This window comes from Myxine glutinosa, chromosome 9 (genome assembly GCF_964187855.1).
Source record: "Myxine glutinosa chromosome 9, kmMyxGlut1.1, whole genome shotgun sequence".
Taxonomy (NCBI): Eukaryota; Metazoa; Chordata; class Myxini; order Myxiniformes; family Myxinidae; genus Myxine; species Myxine glutinosa.
The window spans coordinates 93,226,597-93,251,096 of record NC_136269.1 but is presented as its reverse complement, the minus strand read 5'-3'; the positions used below and the strand labels follow the sequence as shown (position 1 = coordinate 93,251,096).

Here is a 24,500-nt window from a genome sequence, read left to right as displayed (position 1 = left end):
ATGCCGCCTAGTACATGTTCCATCAATCTTTCAAAGGTGGCGGGGGCGTTACACAAACCAAACGGCATCACAGTAAACTGATACAGTCCCTTACCTGTGGAAAATGCCGTTTTCTCCTTCCCTGCCCTATCCATCTCCACCTGCCAATACCCACTCTTGAGGTCCAAAGTTGAGAACCAATTTCAGCCCGCAACGGCATCGAGGGTGTCATCAATCCTTGGCAGGGGATATGAGTCCTTGAGTGTCACGTTGTTTAGCTGGCGATAGTCCACGCAGAACCGCGTGGTCCCATCCTTCTTTTTGACCAGCACAACAGGTGACATCCAAGGACTTCCCGAGGGCTCGATCACACCTGCGTCGAGCATTTTTTCAACCTGCTCGTCAGCTTCCGCCCTCTTGCTCCAAGGGAGCCGTCGGGCGGCCTGACGAATAGGCTGGGCCTCACCAGTGTGGATCTGATGTTTCACCAGGCCCGTACGTCCAATATCCTCGGTGGACAAGGAAAAGAGGTCCAAATGGGACCCAACCAGTTTGTGTAAGGCCTCCCTCTGGGTACCTCCCAACTCTATGCTACTCCGATTTACCATCTCGCAAATGGGATCGGGCCAATTCCTAGAACTTATTGAAGGCTCCCCCTGGGGCCGGCTCGGCTGGACGTTTTCGCCTCTCACTGACGCGACTTCTCTAACTGGGGTGCAGCCAGCTACCTTCGTGCCCCTCACTATAGTGCATGGTTCTGTGCTAATATTAATTACTCGGACGGCCACCACCGGCCCGTCCGTTTTTACAAGGGTACGGCCCACGATTAAACCAGGTATGGATAGCGCTGCCACCGGTTCGACCAGGCCGCAGGATTCCTGCCATGTCGGGCGAGCTGACCATCGGGCCTGCACTATGGCCTCGGCCCCCGGAGGGATGGTCACGGCCTCAGGAGCCTCCAGCTCCACCCTCTCGGCCGTGCTCACCCCCTCCAATGGTAGCTCTTCCACTCCCCATCGCAGGATCCCCCGACTCAAGTCGATTTTACAACCGCTGGCAGTCAACAAATCCAACCCTATTAAGCATGGGTCGCACACCTCCGCCACCCAAACCTCTATCTCTTGCTTTATCGATCCCAACTTGAGGGTCACAAAACCACGCCCTATGATCGGAGCCGTTGCCCCGGTAGCCAACTGCAAACTATGATTTTCCAGACGCTGGATTTTACCCCAGCCGTCTGCACTCGAATTAAGGACCACGGGGCTGATGATCGTGGCGCTGGCTCCCGTGTCCACCACGGTGTCTACCCCCACGCCGGCAATTTTGCACCGAATTGTCAAACTACCCGTCCCAATTCGGCCACAATGAATGACCTGTCGCGTCAACGAGGGCTTCTCTCCATCCCCTACTGCCGAACACCGCCCTGCATGCCCGGCACGTTCTAGTTTCCCGGGCCCTGGCGGGGGGGTGTCTGAGGTCGGCTAGGCCGATCTATACGGGGCGGAGTTGAGGGCATCAGTTGGCGGGAGACGTCCCGGCGCGGAGCTCGACACTCCCATGCACGGTGACCCATCCGAGCACAATTATAGCACCTCACCTGGTAAGGTGCTTGCCTCCGGTATTCCAAATTCCCCCCCCTGTATGTCCGAATTGGGGTACTCTGTCGGGGACTACCGGGTGCCACCGCTGGGGCCGCCTGCCATGGTCCAGGTCCCGCCAGGCGCCGATCCACTAACCTCCGGACCATGCTCTCCAGGTCAGGGCCCCCGTCGGGGGCGGGCCCCCTTGGGGGGCCGCCCCTCATCACGGGCCCCATCTGACGCACCGCCACTGCGTGGCGCTCGCCTCCCCGGGCCAGGGGCCTCGCTGCTTCCCAACGGGCTGCAGCGTCGGCCGCCTGACTCATGGTTTGCGGGCGCCACATGGCGAGCTGTTGCCGGAGCTCCAGATCCGGAAGGGCCTGAATAAACTGATCCAGAGCCAGGCTTTCCTGGGAACTCTCTGCCATGTCCGCGTGTGCAATCCCGACCGCGCGGCGAATATCGTGAGCAAGTTCCCCGATGGTCTCTTGGGGTTTGCGTTTTCGCTGCGCAAGTTGAGCTTTAACAAGCTCGCTTTGCTGTTCAATGCCGAACCGATTAATTAATGCCGCACGGAGAGCTGACAGGGTGAGAGCACCCGGTGGTAAAGCCGTCAGCACCTCCGCCGCCGCACCGCGCAGTGCCCCCACCAGGTGTACTCCACCTTCGTCCGGATTCCAACCGTTGCCTTTACACACGTACTCAAACTGCGCCAGGTACGCCCTCAAATCACTCTTGCCGTCATACGGCGCGAGTGGGACCTTGTGGGCGCCCGAAGGTCGGACCCCGCGCGTCACTCCTTGCGGGATCAACGCGGGACCAACCCGTTCGGGCTCCCACAGTACGCTATTCCCGGGGGGCTCCCGCGCGTCCCCCGTCCCTCCAAACACTACCCCTCCTGGTGTCGATGCCTGGGTCGCTCCTCCGCAACCCGCTACCCACGCCATACCCCCACATCCTTGCTCACCAGCACCCCCCTCACTCCCCATAGCCAAACCTCCTTGCACACCTCCCCTGTCCATCCACTCCGGACCAGTCATACATCTTACCATTGGTCCCTCACGAACACCCGGGTCTACACCACCCCCCAAGCCGACTGAATCTCCCCTCACATCATATACATTGCCACTCACCTCCGTACCTCGTCGTCGCACCTCCTCTGCCACCTGCAAACTTTTTATTTGGTTAGTGAGCACCTCATCATGATTTGAACACAGGCCTTGTACATATTCCATGACTTCCTCCTTTATCTCCCTCTTAGTTTCCCTCCGTCTCTTCTTAATTTCACTCACCCCCTCTTCCACCTCCTCTAATTTTTCCTTTACCTCATTCATCTCCCGGTGCGCCCCCTCTATCTCTTCCTCTAACGCCACCATAACCGTTTCTATGTGCGTCCTCACCTCTCGGTCCTTCGTCTCCATTATTTCTGTCACCTCCTCCAACTTCTTCGTCACCCCCTCATGTACCATCTGACATTCCTTTTGTGTTGCTATTAATTCGTTTTTAATGTCCTTTTGTGTTGCTTTTAAACCCCCGATGATTGCAGTGTTCTTTTCCACTTGGTCCGCTTGTTCCCTTTGTCCCACTGTCAGCTGTTCTACTCCCTTCGTCAGACCCTCTATTCCCCCCTGTAACCTAGCCGTATTATTCCTCACCTCTTTCTCCATACGCTTCTCACCTCGCTTTACCTCCTCGCGTAGCCCCGAAACCTCCTCACTTACACCTCGTCGTATCCCCTCTTTCATCTGCTCCATCTCTTTTGTAGATGCCACCCTCATCTGTCCCAATTCATCCCTCTGAGCATCCAGTTTACTTTCTAACCCGATTTTCACCTCCTCTATCTGCTCTCCCATATGTTTAATTTCTCGGGCGGACTGCTCCCCTATTTCCCGCAATTTGTTTTCCATCTTGTTTTCTAACCCCTCTAACCCATTTTTCACCCCCTCTATCTGATTCTCCTGGGCAGCCATTCTATTTTCCACCCCCGTTAACCCATGTTTCACCCCTTCTATCCCATTGTCTAACCCCTCAAATTTCTTGTCTAACCGTTCACCGGTACCCCTCACTTCGTCCCTTATTCGCTCACTATCAGCCCTCGCTTCGTCCCTCATTTCGTCCATAAGGGCCCCGATTTGTAGGAAAAAAAGGTTCGAATCCACCGGCGGCGCTGCTACGGTCGCGGGCGCGGTCGCCGTAGCCATGTGCGAGGCGCCATTTTGCGCGCCTGATACCTCCTCAACCACCTCATTGCTCTCCTCCTCCCTTGCTTCCCCTAAGTCCTGGGTTACCCTTAACCCGTCTATCTCCCCCACCGACATCCGATCGCCTTGATTGTCCATGGCGCGATCTCAAAATTCGGGTTTTATAAAACAAAATTTTGGCAGCTCGTAATTTTGACCAAAAATTTTTTTTCTACACGTTTTAAAAATTTGGTTCGGGCCTCGTATCTCACTCCTCGACACCAATTGTTACAGTTGCGGTTTAGATGTTACTTTGGGCCGAGCGGATGGTCCACCGCGACCGTTACAGGATCCCCAATTGGCCCGACTCCCCCAACGTTGACCAGATCGCACCACAGATATTCAATCGGGAAACCTCTAAAGCGACCGAAAGAGAAGGAAGAGAGAAGAAGACAAGAAGACGTACAGAAGAGTAATTGGATTTATTATTTACACATATAAGTATGAAGCAAGCAGTCACTTTTATTTACAGGGACATGAGACGCAGGTGACACAGTGCAATCTTTAGCTTATACAGACTTATTGTTACTACCCAGGACAGCACGAACAAAACAAACTCACGTACGCAAATGGATGGAAATTGCAGGCAGGAATGACAGGAGGTGGGTGGCTGGAGGAAGGCCCGGAGCTGGCTGGAGTTTGATCCCGCACGGGACGTCGGGCTGGACCTCGACGGCCGCCGATGCCACCGATCCTGTCGTGTGCGCGGGGTAGCGGGTCGGAGCTGCTTGGTGGAGCCAAGCCAACGCTGCTGGTGGGGGGTCTGGCGTGACGGGTTCTCTCGCGTGACGGGTTCTCTCGCGTGACGGGTTCTCTCCTCTCTTTTGTTTGTCCAACCACTCTTTCTCCAACGCAACGACTCAACGCAACCACTGACCACCCCTGACGACCAACTCAGCTCTTGTCATGGACCTCTCCACGCGCTCTTGCTCTGACGACCCAGCTCCTTTCCCTGTACTCGTCTCTCCTCTGTAAAAGCTCATCTCTTGTGGGGGCGTCTCTCATGGGTTATATATAGCCCCACCCTTGAACCTTTGCGAACCTCCCCGATCGCTCTTCCTCCGCCCTCTCAAACCAAACCCCTCGTGCTCGGTTGGTTGTTCGGGGCTGGCTCACTCCTCCCCTCTATGACGAGGTGGAGACACGCCTTTCTTCCCCAACCCTGCCTCGTGGTCAATGGCGGATGAAGGGAAAACCGCCCAACATGCAGTTGGCAATGCGAATTCAAATTGACGAAAAGGGGGGAATGGAAGTGTTGGGAGTGGGAATGAAGGGAATCTATCTCTTTCACTGGTGCAATGGAGTATTTCAATTAATGGGAGACACAGCCTTACCCTAAAAACACATAATAAGATATAACTATTGAACAGGGGTATTCTATGATTGGCTGTGGTGTGGATGCTTTATGGACTAATTATGGGATGCCCTTTACACAGCTCCGGAGGCAGGAGGCGCAGAATAAACAATAATAATAATTCACACAATCAAAAAAATATACAGTCCTCATATCCGCAACTATATATATATATATATATATATATATATATCTATCTATCTATAAATAGATAGATAGATAGATAGATATATATATATATATATATATATATATATATATATATATGTATGTGCGTAGATAAAATTTCATGGTTATGTTCAGATAGGAGAACTGGTCGTTTTTAGTAATTAGATATATTTGGGCATATATTTATAGGACATAGATCAAATGTGCAGATTGAGAGATGAAATTGAAAATTTTACTTGCGTGCTGTTGTCTCAAATTCATTGAAGATAAAACAAAATTGACCACTTTGGGGAGACATTTGTTGGGGAGAGTGATATAGGCTCTGAACAGTGTGTGTGTGTGTGTGTGTGTGTGTGTGTGTGTGTGTGTGTGTGTGTGTGTGTGTGTGTGTGTGTGTGTGTGTGTGTGTGTGTGTGTGTGTGTGTGTGTGTGTGTGTGTGTGTGTGTGTGTGTGTGTGTGTGTGTGTGTTTGATAGTGACGTCACGTCTTTGGTTCTCTGTTTGCAAATTCATTATTTTGTCTGCCTTGCTAAGTGGGTGTTTGTGTGAGAAAGACATTGGTAACCTGGTTTTGCTGGGAACCTCAAATATGTGAAGCATGTTTGTCATTAGTTGTGAATGCGCAGACTCGGTGTAATGGATGTGTCCATACAAGCAAAATGCGTGAGATTGTAGGAAATTCTTTTGTTTCCATCAGTGTGCGTCAAGCTTGGGCGCTGCGATCCATTCGTATCTTCCGGAACAGGAAAAAGTAGCCCCAGTGACAGGCACATTAATTACTCTTCACTAGTAATTAACCCCAGGTTAATTAGAATTCTAATCAAACACCCCAATGAAAGACCACACACTACCTAAAGTAGGCCTGCCTTTGTTTTAAAGCGTTAATTGCAGCAGTGCGCGAGATTGCCCGATAACTGCAGCATTGCCTGATGCTTTCGTTTTAATTATTCCGAGGAAGGAGTCACGAGAGGTGCGTTTGCCTAAACCCAGAGCGCACCATGCGAGCCCGCGCTCTAGGCCTGGGCTCCTAGTGCGCACGCCGATCGCGCTCGCGCTTTCGAACATGGTGGGGGCCGAATACAGTTTCTCCCCAACTTTTTTCCACACCAGGTTTGGAGCCGATGGCACGCAAATTGCATGCCGGTAGCTTAAAGATGGCTCGTTAAGGAGCTTATGCAAACGAGTCGGTGCTGAATGGGATGTTTAACGCTCTTGCTGTTTCATGTCTTCGTGCGAGCTTCACGATGGCTCTGCTTTCGGCTGATCAGCTCGAAAGACGCCTCTCTCCCCAGCCGGAGGATTAGTGAACGAGGCGTATGTGATGGAAACACGATGGGATCGGTGCAGTAGCTGGAGGGGAAGCGGACCCGTCGGCTTGTTTTCAAAATCGCCTATCACCCTCCATATATTGCTTCCACAGTCAATAACCTGAAACTTTGCACCGTAAAGCGTTTCCAGAGGCCTCGGCATCTGAGCCGATGGACAATTGCAGCAGTTATTTCTGAGCTTGCTTCATGAATTGCTTGATACCTTTATGGTCACGGCACCCCAATGCACCTGTTACACTTGGAAATTAACACGGTTGTCGACCTGTTGTCATTGGAGAGGAAAAAAACGGTTGAGATATTCATGTGATATTTTTTATTTTCCTAGATATTCATTTTTACCTCTGGCCAATGAAGGTGGATGACGGTTATACGTTTTCACCCCTTTCTATTTGTTTGTCTGTGAGTAGGAAACTCAAAAATTTCTGGACCGATTCGGACTAAATTTGGTGCACAGTTTGGGTGCGTGACGAGGACGAATTGATACGATTTTGGTGAAGATACCGATCCGAATACTGGATATTTAAAATGATTCTTCACAATTGAGAGATGGGGCCAAAAAAACATATACAGCATTATATTTCAAAAGATTTATGGGAGCGAGACGTGGGTAATGAACGTAGAGCAGCAACGAAGGCTGGAAAGGGTGGAAATGCGAATGGTTCGGTGGATGTGCGGAGTATCGTTGAGAGAGAGGAAGACAAATGATGAATTGCGAAAGATGATGGGAATAGAGCCTGTGATGGATGCTGTGAAGAGAAACAGGTTGAGATGGTTTGGTCATGTGTTGAGGAAGGATGAAAGTGACTGGTTGAGAAGAGTGATGGAAATAAATGTAGAAGGAAGTAGAGGACGGGGAAGACAGAGAAAGACTTGGCTAAAGATGGTGGAAGAAGAAATGCGGGCAAGGGGGTTAACAAGGGGAGATGCAGAAAATAGGGCAAAATGGAGAAGATTGTCATGGGGACCGCAAGGGTAACCCCCGCTCTAACAGGGAAAATGGCCTTAAAATGCATGTTGTTGTTGTTGTTTTGTATTTCAAAAAGTTGTGAACGAATTATGACAAAATTTGGTTGATGAGTTTTGGATAGGTGACATCAACAAGCAAATTCGATTTTGGTTCACGTCCGGATCCAGATCTGGCCTATTAGTGGGATTCAAAACGTCAATTGTTCAGCCTGGTGGAGGTAAGTTCTCCACCGAGTGCCCGTTCTAGTTTTAATGATTTATTACTTTACATAATAGGTCGATGCATGAGACTGTCTTTGGAAGGAAGACTCTTTGTAATGGCTTCACTACAAAGAATGGCAGTTTTAATGGACAATGCCATTTGTACCAAAGAATTCCAACTTATTAAAGCAAGCCGTAAAATGTATATACAATGTATAGATTTAAATATATAAATATCCAACCAGGCATTGCAGATAAATTAAATTAAATTCTCTTATGGCCAGTTTGTTGGGCAAAGGGATGGCAAAACAGGAACCCCCAGCTCCCCCTGTGCTCTGTCCTCCAAATATTCCTACAGGTCGCACCCTCTTATCTGCCTGCAACCCTCGTATGGTTAAACTGCAAAAATCAAGACTCTCTGCTCACCTTCACTCCTTCAATCCTCTTTTCTCCGGCCTCTCGAACAAACTCCCTCACTCCTTCAATCCTCTTTTCTCCGGCCTCTCGAACAAACTCCCTCACTCTCTTCAATCCCACTCCTCCCTCCAGGTCTTTAAAACAGTTTTTCACCACCATCTCTTATCTTCCCCCATCCAATACCTTGATCTTTTCTACCCCCGTTAATTCACCCCAGATCTTCTGAAATACCGACGTCTTTCCTGGAAGTCCGAGCTGTGTCCATGTGTTTTTTTTTTTTTTGTTTTTTACTCCATCTGTAAACTTTTACCTCCCTCGCCCCCCCCCCCCCCCCTTCCCACACCTCCTCCTCCCAAGCCCTCTCCCTCCCACAGATCTCCCGATGTCCCTGCTCTCAAATGTTGTACTTGTGTGCTTCCCCCTCTCCCCATCTGGTCTCCCGCTCCCTTTATTTTGTCTTATGTGTCCGTTTGTTTTTTGGAATTAATGTTAGTTCTTACATGAGCCTCGATCTTGTATACCAAAAAAATAAAATATAAACGAATTGGTGAAATGTAGCTTTTTGCTTGTTTGTTTTTATACTGCCGAGGTCACTCTTTATATTATTATTTTTGGGGGGATGGAGGATCCTAGTATAATCAATTTTTATACAACTAACATTGGATGAAATATGTCTATCATTATAGCAAGGCTCTTACTAGAGTTTGTTTGTTTATTCTCAATATAAAATGTGTATGAATGTTAATTGTTTACAATATGCATTTGCCATATCATAGAAAAATGAGAAATGCACAGAGCCATCCCTGAAAATGATTTGCAAAGAATCATTCCCAGCACTCCATGCGGCATAATGACACAAGCTAAGATGACTTGTTGAACCAGCAGTGATTCCCAATGAAAACGACAATTTGCCATGTGCCGATGCGAAGGTTAAGTAGCTGTCTAATTAGAGAAATGTGCTGCAGCGGACGGCGTATGGTGCACGGTGACCAGTCCCATGGCGCCCGGCGAAGAGCTGGTGGCTTTTGTCGTGGGCGAGGCCAGTCGGCCAGAGAGCACGGCACTCGACACCCGACCAGACGGCCTTACATCTCCACTGATTATGGACTTTGCTGAGTTGCCACGTTGTACCCGCCTCTTCCCTCCACAGGCGGACATGGCAGCACTCTTACCAAAGGCTCTCATGAACAGTATGGTTCACACACACACACAAACAATTTCTGGATGTAGTTGATGTTTTACATTTGCTTTCATCCCATGTTCGTGATGGTGTTAGCTAGTATTATCGTTGGAGACCTATCCTCAAATAAACAAACATCAATTGTGGAAGGTTCATGGTGACCATCTGAGCATAAGTCGTGATGCTGGCATTCGGGGTTTAAACCATTTATTCGGTTGATTTTCGTTTTCCCTTCTTCTTTTCTAATCCCATGCCTTTCTTCTCCTTCTGCTGCTGTTTACAAACTGATTTATTTGCTTATATTTTGCTTCGTTATGATTTTGCTTTTTAATTGTCACAGCTGCAGTGTTTTCCAGAAGCCCAATTGCCATGCATGCAAATTATCTGCTTCTCTTGTGTTTCGGTTTAAAAAAAAAATTCTTTTCTACCAATTCTTATTTCTACCAATTTTTCTATTTTTATATTCTATTTCTATTTCTATTTCTATTTATTTTATTTCTATTTTCTATTTCTATTTCTATATTTCTAAATTATATTTCTATTTCTACCAAAAATTCTACCAACTCAATTCTACCAATTTCGATACCAATTTTCTTTTTATTCCTTGTGTTTTCTTTAATTTGCCTTTTACTTTGTTCTCTTCTTCTAAATTAACTTTTTTTTCCTGTGAAGCACCTGGACATCCAGAACTACTGAGATCCAGAACTACTACTAGTATTACTATGACTACAACTACTTTTTTTTTTTGTATACAAGTTCTAGGCTCGTGAAAGCTAACATTAATCACACAGAAAGTCAAACCGACCTATAAAACACAAAATAAGGGGAGCGGTAGACAAGATGGGGAGAGAGGGGGAAGGACACAAACACAAGATTTGAGAGCAGAGACATCGAGAGAAATGTGGGAGGGAGAGGGAGAGGGTGGAGGTGGGAGAGGTATAAAACATATGGACACTGCAAGGACTTCCAGGAAAGAAGTTCGAATTTGAAAAAAGTGTATCTGGTGTGAATTAGTGGGGGTAGAAAAGATCAATGTTTTGGATGGGGGAAGATAAGAGATGGTGGTGAACAGCTGTTTTAAATACCTGGAGGGAGGAGTGGGATTGAAGAGAGTGAGGGAGTTTGTTCCTGAGGCGGGAGAAAAGGGGAATGAAAGAGGGAAGGTGAGCAGAGAGCCTAGATTTTGGCAGTTTAACGATAAGAGGGTTGCTGGCAGATCTTGTGTGACCTGTAGGAATATTTTGGGGACAGAGCACAGAGAAAGCTGGGGGAGCAAGGCCGAAGATGAGTCGGTAGAAGACAGAAAGACCACCAACCTGCCTGCGGTGAGTGAGTGAAAGGCCCTCGGAGTTACCTTCATCGCAGGAGATTCCAATGATTCTGAAAGCTTTGGTTTCGACAGCGTGAAGCCGAGCTAGGTGTGAGGCAGGAGCACCGGCCCAGAGGGGCGAACAGTATTCCATTGAGCTGCGGATGAAAGCTTTGTATGTGGTGAGGAGCTCAGGTGTGCCAAGGAAGGACTTCGCACGACGGAGGATGCCCATTCGGCGACTGGCTTTGGAGGCCAGCTTGGAAATGTGGTTTTCCCAAGAAAGATCATGGCAGATAGTGAGACCCAAAAGCTTGAGTGACAGAACTTCTTGGAGAGGATTGTTGAGAAAGTAGATGGGAGGGTTTTCCAGTCGGTCTTTTCAGAGAGACATAGTAAGAGTGTGAGATTTGTCAGGATTGAAAGACATGCTCTACTTGTTTGACCAGTCTGTGATTTTGTCCAGGTCTGCAGAGAGTGAGAAGGCTGCAGACTTCCGATCTGAGGGATGAGGAATGGTGCGGCAGAGAGTGGAGTCATCAGCAAAGAGAGAGAGAGGATTTTCCAGATTGTCGGAGAGATCATTGATGAAGACCAGAAAAAGCACAGGGCCCAGAACACTACCTTGGGGGACTCCAGCCAGAACAGGAAGGGGAGATGAGAGCAATCCATTCAGGGCCACACGTTGACTACGGCCAGAGAGGAAGTCCGCAAGCCATGCATGGAGATTTCCATGGATACCATAGGAGGAGAGTTTGGTGAGCAGAGCTGGGTGCCAGACCATATCGAAGGCACGTGATATGTCAAGGGAGACAGCTCTGATTTCCTGTTTGGCATTGAGGACCGCCATCCATTGTTGAGACAGCAGAAGCAACATGTCCAGAGTAGAATGACCTGGTCTGAATCCAAATTGATGATCGGAGATCAAGCCATTGGAGAAGAGGAAGGATTTTATATCCGAAGCAATGATGGATTCCATGACTTTGCTGATAATTGGGAGCAGGCTGATTGGTCTGTAGTTGCAAGGATCTGTTTTTGCACCTTTATGTGTAAAGCGGTAATGTTTGCTGATTTCCAGGATGCTGGCAGATGACCTTGAGCAAAAGAGAGGGTGAAAAGAACAGAAAGAGGTTGAGATAGAGCGGCAGCGCAGGATTTTAGGACCCGTGGGCTGATGCCGTCAGGTCCAGTTGCAGAATCGGAGTCGAGGTTTGACAAAAACTTCTCCACCTTCTCAGGAGAAAAAGACACAGACCCCAGGAGCAGTTGGGTTCGACTGGGTAAGGTGGGAACAGAGAGAGATGGGTTTGGGACACAAGATTTTGAGGCAAACACAGAGTTGAGGCATTCGGCTTTGTCACGTGCGGTGTCAACTGTGTCGCCATTTGAGGTAACGGAGGGGATGGAGGGGGAACAAACACCAGAAACGGATTTGACCATACGCCACCAGGATTTGGAGGAAGGATCTGTGGTGAATTACAGTGGGGAGAGAGGGGGAAGTTTTTGAATTCTAGTTTTAATGCCTGGTTTCCAGTTTTATATGTTTACAACATTAATTTATAACTTAGTTTTTTTTTTTTTTTGGGGGGGGGTGGGGGGAGTTAAAACGTTAGACAAAGAGTCGATGTTCGGGGAAGTTCGGGGGAGAAGGGAAAAATCAAGAACCAAGCAAAAACAGCGAAGGAAAGAGCTTAAGTGAACAAACTTCGATGGGGAAGCCTTAGGCTACAAGGCCGCACAAGCGGTTTGAGAGTTCGTTCTTGAGTGTGGAGAGATAGTGAGTGCTTCCTGGCACTCCTGAGGGTAGACACACACTTGTTCCGAGCTTGGTGGAAGGAACTGAGATTGCCTTCAGTTGGATTTGCCTTCCAAGAGGCAAATGCAAGTTGTTTCAGGGCAACTGCCTCACCACAAGATTCAGTGTACCATGGACGGGAGGAAGGGTAAGACAACTGAAGACGAGATGGGATAAATCTGTGCATGAGAGAGAGAGCAGTTTGCTTTGGAAGAATTCCCAGGAAGAATTGATGTCAGAGGCAGTAGAGATGGGAGACCAGTCCAGATGATTGATGGCTGCTTGCAGACCGTGCCAGTCAGCTTGAGTGCAATGCCAGACTCGTCGGCGCTGAGGAGGCTCTCTGAGAATAGCCAGAGAGATGTCCACTTTAACAAGCACATGATCAGAAGAACCGATTGGAGCAGAAGAAGAGCAGCAGACATTTGCAGGGAAGTTTGTCATAACCAAGTCTAGAAGAGAAGATACTCCATTGACTGAGATCCAGGTCAGGAAATTGACAGATTGTGTCAGTCCCAATGAGTCGCAGAAGTCCTTTGCTGAGGTGCCACGGCTGGTGAGAGAGGAGCCCACACCCAGCCAGCTGGCATGATGACAGTTTAAGTCGCCACATATGAGGAAGAGAGAGTTTGGGTGAGTTGATAGAAGTTGGTCCCTGTTGTCAGACAGCGAAATGTAAATGGAGTCATCACTGTTTGGAGGATGGCACGGAACACATGTGAACAAAAGGTGGGAGCAGAGAAGAGGCCCTAGCCAGAGGTACTCCTGGGGGTGGAGTGGAGAGAGGGCAGTGCAAGGAGAGTGAGGAAGAGAGTTTTTGATAATGATAGCAACCCCACCACCAGGACGAAGCTCAGGTGTATCATACCGGAGGAGGGAGTAACCAGGAAGAGATATTAAGGAATCAGAGACATCTTGAAGGAGGAAAGTTTCTGTTAAGCAGATCAAATCTGGTTTGTCAGACGCAACCTGAATGGAGAGATCAATCAGGTTTGAGCGAAGGCCCCGGATGTTTGAGGTCCATACCGTTAATGAGGAGAGAGGGGGAGCATCGGGTGCAGGACAGGGGAGAGGAGGGGTAGGGTCAGATGAAGGATGAGAGGGGGAGGTAGGGAGAGCATTTGATAGTGTGTCAGAGATTACAGAAGAGTTACAGGAAAGGGAAGGATGAGGAGGACGAAAGGTTTGATGGTGATGGGATGAGGAACAGTGAGGGGTTGTTTGAGGGGGGGGGGCAGAGGAAAGTAGAAGATTGGGGGAGGTGGAGGTATGAGATAGAAGGGAGACGAAGTGGAGAGGAGGCAGCTTTGAGGAGGAGGGGGTAGGGGGAGAATTGGAGAGGGATGGAAGGGGGGTAGATTTGCAGGGGAGGGGTTGGGGGGGAGTTTTGAAGGGGAGGGGCAAGGGGGAGTTTTGGAGGGGAGGGGAAAGGGGGGAGTTTAGGAGGGGAGGGGCAAGGGGGGTGATTTGGAGGGGTGGAGCAAGGGGGGATTTTATAAAGTGGATGATTAATGAAAGACGAACATTTATAACAAATTGGGTTTATTGTGATTTTCAAGTTAGCGATCCGTTTAAGAACGATAGAGAAGGGGTGGAATGAATATGAATTTAGAGCATGTAGTGAAGAATAATTATAAGAGATTGAATTTTTTTTTTAAGTGGAATGAGTTGAAGAGGAAATTGAAAAGAACCTTTTAAATAGGAAGAAAAACAGCGTGTTGTAATATACCACTGAATAAAACACTGCAAGGGAAAGTCTAAACAAATTTAAACAGAACTGTGAGGAACAATCTTATATTCACAAAATACCAACGGGGAGAGTGCCTAGAGGGACAACCACGAGTGACTTGAACAGGGCAAAAGGTGGAAGGCAAGGAGATAATGGGGGCAGGGCGACCCAGCGCATGTGGACAGAAGCACACGATTTGACAAACAGCACATGTGGAGAAAGGGAAATAAATGTTGTTGTTTTTTTTGTTTGTTTTTTTTTGGTGGGGGGTTTAAAACGTTCGACAAAGAGTATATGTTCGGGGAAGTTCGGGTGAGAAGGGAAAAATCAAGAACCAAGCAAAAACAGCGAAGGAAAGAGCTTAAGTGAACAAACTTCGACGGGGAAGCCTACAAAGCCACACATGCGGGCAAACAGAAACGATTAAATTATGAAAGATTAACACCAATAATCTTCCTAGGGACACACTATAGGTACACACACCGAAAGATAAATGCAGTTTCGACAAAAATACAATTGTGAACAATTACTTAACTTCGAAAACGTGAAGAACGTGTGCAACTTCGAAAAATCGTGCCATCGCCAGCAACATCTCGTGAGATCAAAAAAAGGTCAATGACTATGACTACTTGTACTACACTACTCACAATAAGTTAGGGATATTGTGGGAGTGAGTTAATTTTTTTATTGGGTTTTAGGGTTATGGTATTGAAATCAAGAATGCTGTATTTTTTTTACACTCATTAATAACCATAGAATTAGGACCAACAACTTTTTTCAAAATAATTAATACACAAAATCAACCACACCGAAGAACCTGCCAATATCCCTAACTTATCGTGAGTAGTGTACTATGACTACTACTATATGACTACTATATATTTAATTCTGATTCTGATGTTACCATACTCTGTTACAGAGCGTTGGTGACGCCAAAACAGTTTCTTCACAAGGATTATACTGGGTGGTTTGCCATTTCCTTCCCTGCAGTAGTACGAGCAGTAAATTGCAATTTGTTTATGGTGCTGGTGATATCTCTCCTACTCTTCACGAAGGACACCTTCTTCTTCTTTTTTCTTTAAAGGCCACTATTATCCCACCTTGTGGGGTCGGCCGAGGGAAGCTTGGCCCAAGTCTTCACGAACCGGCTGGCTGGGCTTGACATTCGACTAGTTCCGCCAGGAATTTGGAAATTGGCCATAGTGCCGACAATACTCGCCTACTCTTTGCGAAGGACACCATAGGATCTTTAACATCCAGCAACCCATGCTGGCAGATGGGTCTCACAGTTAAACGTCCATCCGAGGGACGGCACACACATTGATGTATTTCTCAAAGTTACAATTGCCTGTCTTTTTCTGGTGTTAGCTGAGCTATGGCACCCATGTTAATGCAATCTGAAACACAAAAACACTCATTAGATTGTATGGCTGGCTTTTCTGCAAACATTTTTTGCAACACCAGGCTATAATAGACATTGCACATGATGAATAAACTAAGCACAAACAATCATTCCATGCAGAGCAGAGTATTTGTAAACGGTTTTTGCTCCCGAGATAAAATGTTAAAAACATTAACTTCGTGTTTCAGTTTGGATTTAATATTGCACTTTCCGACCTATTTCCAAAAATTGCTTTAAACCTACGTTTTGCACGAGAAAAATGCATTGAAGCACAAGATATGATCAGTAGATAAGCAGATATATCTTTGGTAAGAGTTTTGTTCACATCTTATGTTCATTTTGCACATTAAACAGTAAAATATCAAAAAATGTTGGGTGTACCTTTGGTGGAGTGTATAAACTTTTGACTGGTAGTGTGTGTATATATATATATATGTATATGTATATGTATATGTATATGTATATACAGTCATGTGAAAAAATAAGTACATCCCATGTAAAGTTTTGACTTTTTCAACATATTTCAACATACAGCTATTTGATCTTCATTTCAACAATATTGATAGATAAAGTTGATATAATATAACAAATATCATGAAACATTTACATTTTGTAAATAATAGGTGGTATTGCCCCCTTTGGCAGAAACAACCTCAAGTAGGCATTTCTTATAACTGTCTACCAGTCTCTGACATCGACTGGGAGGAATTTTTGCCCACTCCTCCATGCGGAATTGTTTCAGCTGTGCGATGTTTGAGGGGTTTCTTGCATGCACAGCTCGTTTCAAATCCCCCCACAACGTCTCGATGTGATTTAGATCCGGGCTTTGACTTGACCATTCCAGAACCCTCCATTTCTTTCTTTTTAGCCATTCCTTGGTGGATTTACTGGTATGTTTAGGGTCATTGTCATGTTGCAAGGTCCACCTTCGGTTGAGCTTCAACTTTCCGACAGATGGCCTCACATTATCCTCACGTACCCTCTGGTTCAATGAAGAATTCATAGTGGATTCTATGATGGTGAGCTGCCCGGGCCCTGATGCAGCAAAGCTGCCCCAAACCATAATATTTCCACCACCATGCTTTACAGTTGGTATCAGGTTCTTGTGGTCAAATGCTGTCTTTGGTTTTCGCCAAACATGTCTTCTGGTACTGTGGCCAAATAGCTCTACCTTTGACTCATCTGTCCAGAGCACATTGTTCCAGAAGTGCTGGTCTTTGCCTACGTGTTCATTGGCAAACTTTAGTCTTGCCCTGATGTTCTTTCTGGACAGCAAAGGTTTCCTCCTGGCACACCTCCCATGTAGATCAAATTTGTGCAGCCTCTTTCTAATGGTGGACTCGTGCACTTTTACATCAACAGTGGCAAGAGCTTCCTGTCGGTCCCATGATGACATTCTGGGGTTCTTAGAGTCTTCTTTCAGCATCTTGCGGTCTGCTCTCGGGCTGAACTTGCTGGGCGGACTGGCCTGAACAAGTTGGCAGTTGTTTGGAATCTTCTCCACTTGTAGATGATCTTCAGGACAGTCAAATGATTGATTTCAAATTGTTTGGAAATCTTTTTAAATCCCTTCCCAGACTCGTAGGCATCTATAACCTTCTTTCTGAAGGCCTCAAAGAGCTCTTTTGATCTAGGCATGGTGACGCCGCACACTTCAACAACAAAGAGCAAACCAAACTAAATGTCTGAGGTTTAAATAAGACAGGTTCGTCCAAGATCCTCTCTAATGATGTTCTAATCATTTGCACCTGAGCAATATATATATATATATATATATATATATATATATATATATATATATATATATATATTGTTACGGCCCGCGGATAAGGATGTTGGTTTGCCGAGCGGATGGCACCGCGGCCTAACAGTTACCCCGATTAACCCGATCCCCGAACGTTGGCCGGATCGCGCCACAGATATTCAATAGGGAAAAGACTAAGGCGACGCGGATGTGAAGAAGAAGCAGACAAAAAGGTTGGAAATACGAATATAATTTATTTGCTATTTGCAGGCTCAAAAATAACCAAGGAGAAGGAAAGATAAGAAAATAATATACAGAAGATTTTAGAGACACAGTGCAACGCTAGCTTATACGAGCTTAATTAACTACCCAGGGACAAAACAAACAGAACAAACTCACGTACACCAAAAGGATGGAAAGGCAGGAGGTGGATGTCTGGAGGGAAAGGAAGGTCCTAGGGGTCCTGCAGCACGATCGGCGCGTTTAGCAGCCGCCGTTCCTTCGCGGCCCTGCTCAAAACCGCCGTCCAGGCCCCAAGCGGCTGTTGAGTGTTGTTGCTGCTGTGGCCGCCGCTGCTGCTGCTGCTGCTGTGGACGTCGCGTGCTTTGCCAGGACTACAACAGGCTTTGTGCTTCCCTGGATGATGATCTCCTTAATGTTCTCTATGTTCGTTTGCTCACATGCCAGCCTCGGACTCTGTTCGGAAAAGCACCAGCTCAGGAACAAACATCGGTCCACTTGATCAGCCGTTGCTGTGTACAAAGCTTCCTTGGGTGATCTCAATGTACTCTCGCAGTTGGTTCTCTTACAGTTGGTTCTCTCTGGATGATCTTTTTACACAACTCAGCAACTACTCCACTCTACAACGTCCTTGCGCGCGCACTTTTATAGCGCCTCCGGCGATCAAGCCGCCAGCCTTCAGGACACGCCAATCGGTGTGCTCACCTCGGCCCTGATTGGTCGGCACGGCCCTCTAGCTCCGCCCTTGATGACGATGGGCGGGCACGCCTTTCTTCCCCGACCTGAGCACATGTTCAATGGTGGTTTTGGAGGGGATGTAACTGGCAATCGAGGCTTGGCAATGATGAAAGGCAATGAAAGTTTTGGGAGTGGGAATGGGGAATGAAAGGAATCTACTCTATTTCACTTGGTGCAATGGAGTTTCATCTTAATGGGAGACAAGGCCTTACCCTAATACACATAATAAAGATATAACTATCAACCAGGGGGAAATCTATGATTGGCTAACGTGTATGCTTTATGGAATTAACTACGGGAACGCCCTTTGACCTTTATACAACACTGGAGGCAGGAGGGTCCAGACTTGAGCAATAATTCACAACAATTTACAACAATACAACACAATAAAAAAAATACAATCCTCATATCCGCAACAATATATATATATATATATATATATATATATATATATATATACAGACTTGGCATTTAATATGGAATATTTTTTTTGTGGGGGTGAACTTACTTTTCAAGATGTCTTAGAACCAAAAGTTCATTGGAGTTATGTTGAAATTATTGTAGATTTTGTTAATGTGACCTTCAAAAGAAACAAAAACCACATTTGACATTTCGAAACAAATAAATTGATCCTTGAAAGTGATGTAAACTGATATCGAACTCAATTCATGGACAGTACTGTGTTAAACTTCTGTACGTTTTCCAGAAGTATCTCTTTATTTTGCACATTAGCCAAAATTTTTTTTAACAAAAACAAAAGTTAAATTACGACTGGGATTACGGACAGTAAAATTACAGTTCAGTACTTCGTGTAACCCCCATGAGCATTCAGGAGAGCACGTACACATTGAGGCATGCTGTTCACAAGATTTGGCAAGGTTTGGACAGGAATCGCTTGCCATGCAGTGACAATAGTCTGCTGCAATTCACGCACAGAGGTCGGCTGCTGGTCCAAGTGGTCGATTTGACGCGTTAATTCTGCCCACAAGTTCTCTATCGGATTCATATCCGGGGACATGGCAGGCCACTCCATATGCTCTACACCACGGTCAGCAAGAAAGTGTTGGATCATGCGAGCACGATGCGGCCGTGCATTGTCATCTTGGAAGACAAAGTTTCCTCGAAAGGCTGCACGAGCAAATGGAAGCAGTTTCTTCCAGAATGGCCCTGTACTTGAACTGGTTCAGGTTTCCATTCAGAACAACCAGGTCAGTTTTGCCCCCTGCATGAAAAGCAGCCCAAACGGTCACCCCACCACCTCCAGCTTGGACTCTTGGCACTATACAATCTTTGTTGTAGGCTTCATGCACTTGTCTGCGCACTCGGACGTGGCCATCTTGACGATAGACCAGAAATCTAGACTCGTCGCTAAAGATCACGTGATTCCAGTGTCCTGGCTGCCATTGACGGTGCTCTCTGGCCCACTGCAATCGGCGCTGGTGGTGTTCTCTGGTCAGGCGTGGCTTTCTCAGGGGATGCCTGGCACGATAGCCTGCTTGAACCAGTCGTTGGTTGACTAGCCTTCTGGATACAGGCACATTTGTCAGTTGCTGCCACTCAGCCCTAAGCCGATTAGCTGACTTGGTACGGCCATTGCGGACTAACCGGTGCAGCTGGCGATCATCCCTCCTTGTGGTTCTACGGGGACGGCCTGGCCTCGGTATTGGAGTAGGGACACCCCTCTGAGCATTTCGTTTCAGGATCTTTGACACCTGACCTTGAGTGATGCCATACTGCCGAGCAATAGCACGCTGTTTCATGCCGTAATTTCGTAAAGCCACCACTCCATGACAAACAGCATTGTCGAGTTGACGGACTATCTCCAGAGGAAGCGGCAATAACTTTTGGAGACGTGCAGCAGTTGTTTTCCACTGATACAGAACGCAACAACCCTTGTATACCCGACTGTGAAGCCAATCATCAAATGCACCTGTCCGTACATTTTGCCACGCCACCTGTGATATAATCCTGTTGTTGACTTCTTGCTGCGACAGACAATCAATGACATGGTTCTTTTAACAAATAAATCACCAAAGTGTAAAAGAAACTCACCAGATTGATATACTGAGTTAAGAAAGTAAACCCAAGTCAAGAAAAAAAAATATTCCATATTAAATGCCAAGTCTGTATATATATATATATATATATGTATATATATATATATATATATATATATATATATATATATACTGCATATATATATATAAATTTATGATGGCATCGCTCACGTGGTCTGGCAGCCATATTGGATCAAATTTAAAAAAATTTAAACCCTTCAAAAATAGAAGAGTTGGTTCACACCAAGTTGACTGTGCAGGGTAAGTATTCTCGGAATACCAACTAGTTTCTTGCTGTTATATATTCTATACAAATGAGGCAGCCGATGAGCCATGTAGACACTTGTCTTCTAACACATGCTTTTGGCTGAACATCATGGCTGTATGATAAATTGTCGACATCATGCAGAATTCTTTGACATATTATTACTTGCATAACTGTTGTAAATAATCTGACAAAACCAAATTGCACGAGAGTTGAATTGTGTATTTCTGGAATAGTTGTTTAGTTTGGGTTAACTTTCTTCAAAATATTTCTGATGATAAATATTTAGGAATGTGCCATTCTTTGTTGAAGACAATAAACCATGTATACTGTTTGCATTCACTTGGGATGTTAAAACTGTCACCACTAGTACGTCTTCAGTCTTCTCTAATTGTCTTACTGTCAGGAAAGCTGGAATATAAGAAAGTCTTTCAAAAAGTTATTTCTATGAACAAGAAACCCCGATGTTTTTCTTGAAATTTTTGCATATATATTTACACATTAAAAGTGATAAAACATTTTTATTCGTTATATGAGGGCGGTTCAACAATGTCGGTGACTTTTTATTGTAGAACGGGAACTTTTATTGGAGGAGTTCAATGCTGATATTTTGTGCAATTATATTTTAACATACTTAAGATACATCAGTACTGGTCAAAGCATTCTGGATAAAACCAAGATGACAGCCAATGGTCACGTGGCTATGGAACAGATGTGTATCATTGTATTCCTTTTGAAGGAGAACATCAAACCAGCTGAAATTCACAAGAGACTGTGTCTGCACAGTTTGATGAAGGGTCTTTTAATTAATTTATTTATTTGTGTATCTTACATTAATCTAAGGCTCAAAGTGTAGGTGGATATAAATCACATGCAGGACAAAGATATTAGAAGAGAACATTGCGATTTTACATGAATTGCATGAACATATGGTACTATATGAGATTTGAACCTGGGTTCCTGGAGATTCCAATGGTAATGCCAAGAGGTTAACTAAGAAAGGGAGCGAGAACAAGCAAACTTCTTTTGCACTTAGTTGTTTCTAAGCTGTGCAGAGAGTTCATAAATGGATAGGAATTGGTGAGCGATCTTGAGCATTCTCACATGCAACCAGCTGTGTTGTCACTCAAGCAAACATTAAATGTGTTTAAACAACTAATTTTGGGGAAATTGCCTAATTACTGTATATGGAATTGCAGAAGAATTAGATGTCAGTTTTGGAAGTGCAGTAATAATTATTTATTCTCTCTTGAAACAAATAAGGTGAGTGCATGTTTGGTACAAAAGCACCTCCATTCTCGTATCAGACCTCAATGGACCCGAGTACTCCAGCAGCAATGGGCTGGGAATTTCAGAATCATTCTCCATAATGTCCAGACTTAACACCGTCTGATTTTCATCGAGTTTGACAACTCAAAGAACAAATATAGCATTAACCTCATGAATGACGATGGAGCCAAAACATGTCTTGAAATGGCTATGCGCCCATCTCAAAGATTTCTACGCAAAATGTCAGCAACGAGATGCTGTATCGATGGGACAAATGTGTACATGTAGCAGGGGAATGTCTTGAGAATAAGGTAAAGTTTCATCAAACAGTATATATTCTTTCACTTTTCAAGAATTAAAAGCCCACACCACCTTTGAACTACTCTCGTATATGTATGTAAAAGTAAAAAAAAAAAAATCATGAATATCTTCATGGGTCCCATGATCCTCTCCTTTTGTGAAGTTAACCAGATTTAGCATATCCACGAATTATAGATTTCAATATGCCCTACTTAACTAGTCTTTTGCTGACGGAGCACTTGATTTGAATTCTTTTTTCAAATAACATGCTGAGAGATTAAGAGAGCAAGGTAGACAAGCAAGATGCTTCAGCAAGGTAAAATAATGCAGAACTCTGGCACAATGATTCAGTAGTGAATTGCTTGGAGCATCCGCTCTGAGTCTGCGAGGTCGATGGTTTGAACCAGAACCCACCGAGTCATTCCAAAAACTTTAAAAACGTGCTGCTTCCTTGCTTGACGTTCAGCATTTTAAAAGGATAGAGCATGGACAAACAGCCGTAGGTTGGCAACCATTGTGCATGCGTTGATGGGCCTAATGGTCTCCTCCTGCATTGAAGGATGCAGGACCAGTGGTCCAGTGGATGCAGGACCAGTGGATCAATATGAGCAGTGCAATATGAGCAGTCGGGATCTTATATTATGGGGAAAAATGGCACAACAAATAATACAGTAGTTCAACTTACTAAACAAAAATCCAATGACAGAAAACATAAGAGAAGCTTAAAAGTAAATGGTCAAAGAAAGACAGAACAAATCAAGCTTTTAGGAATACAGTTCAGCATAAATAAAATGCTGGCAATCTTCAAAATTATTTGAAAAGACGTTACATTTTGATAGTAGATGTACCCACAGAGATTAGTAAGTGCATTCTTATTTACAACTTATGTGAGAGAGTGTTTTATTTGCTTGTTTACACAGAAATATGGTTAGGCAGTTGTCATGAAACAACTTTCCCACGCCTCTTGAAAAGCCTAATCCAACTGAAGGCAATCTCAGTTCCTTTCACAAAACTCGGAACAAGTGTGTGTCTACCCTCAGGAGAGCCAGGAAACAATAACTCTCCACTCTCAAGACTTAACTCTCAAACCTGTCCCCCTCCCCTAAATTCTGGTGGCGACTGGTCAAATCTGTTTCTGGTGTTTGTTCCCCTTCCATCCCCTCCTTATCTCAAACGGCTACACAGCTGACACCACACATGAAAAAGCCGAATGCCTCTACCCTGTGTTTGCCTCAAAATCTTGTGTCCCGAACCCATCTCTCTGTACCCACCTTTCCCAGTCAAACCCAGCTGCTCCTGGACTCTGTGTCCTTCTCTCCTGACAAGGAGGAGAAGTTTCTGTCAAACCTCGACACTGATTCTGCAACTGGACCAGACGGCATCAGCCCACTGGTCCTAAAATCCTGCTCCGACGCTCTTTCACTCCCTCTCTCTGTTCTATTTGTTGGAACCCATCTGTGCATCGGTCCCATCGGCCGATGGGTCTGACCCATCTGTGGATGCACGAGAAATGACAATGCAGACCCATCGGCCGATGGGTCTGCGCCATCTGCGGATGTGTTGTTCACCTTGAAGGAATGTGTTGACAGAATGGTGCTCTTCAATCAGGTACACAGTCATTGGAATTACATGTGGTAGGAATTTAACAAAGATGATTTTAAAATGTTTTATTATCTATTTCTACCCATCTATTTATACATTTTGTCAATACATTTTGTAATTAACAGATACATGGCAGTTTTAGTAAAGCTTTACATAACATACTCAACATTCATACAAAACATTAGGTGTTCTTCTGATAATGGCGGAGGGGAATGTTAAATTCCTTTATATTATATTAAATTAAATAAAATAAAATTTAAATTAAATAAAAAAATAAAATTTAAATTTTAAAAATAAAAGTTAAATAAAACATTTAAAAATCATCTCTGTTAAATTCCTACCACATGTAATTCCAATGACTGTGTACCTGATTGAAGAGCACCATTCTGTCAACACATTCCTTCAAGGTGAACAACACATCCGCAGATGGCGCAGACCCATCGGCCGATGGGTCTGCATTGTCATTTCTCGTGCATCCACAGATGGGTCAGACCCATCGGCCGATGGGACCGATCCACAGATGGGTTCCAACATATTCACCCTCTCTTTTGCTCAAGGTCATCTGCATCAGCAAAAAGATGCAAAAACAGATCCTTGCTACTGCAGACCAATCAGCCTGCTCCTAATAATCAGCAAG

At 45.4% G+C, this 24,500-nt stretch overlaps 1 protein-coding gene across 1 annotated transcript in view; it reads left to right on the top strand.

Moving 5' to 3' along the window:
- LOC137435223 (zinc finger protein ZFPM2) overlaps positions 1-24,500 on the top strand; it is a 356,522-nt gene that overhangs the window by 300,495 nt on the left and 31,527 nt on the right. The window contains exon 5 of the mRNA XM_078784533.1: positions 9,199-9,423. Within this exon, the coding sequence (XP_078640659.1) occupies positions 9,231-9,423 (193 nt within the window). The 5' untranslated portion in view covers positions 9,199-9,230. The remainder of the gene's footprint in view (positions 1-9,198; positions 9,424-24,500) is intronic.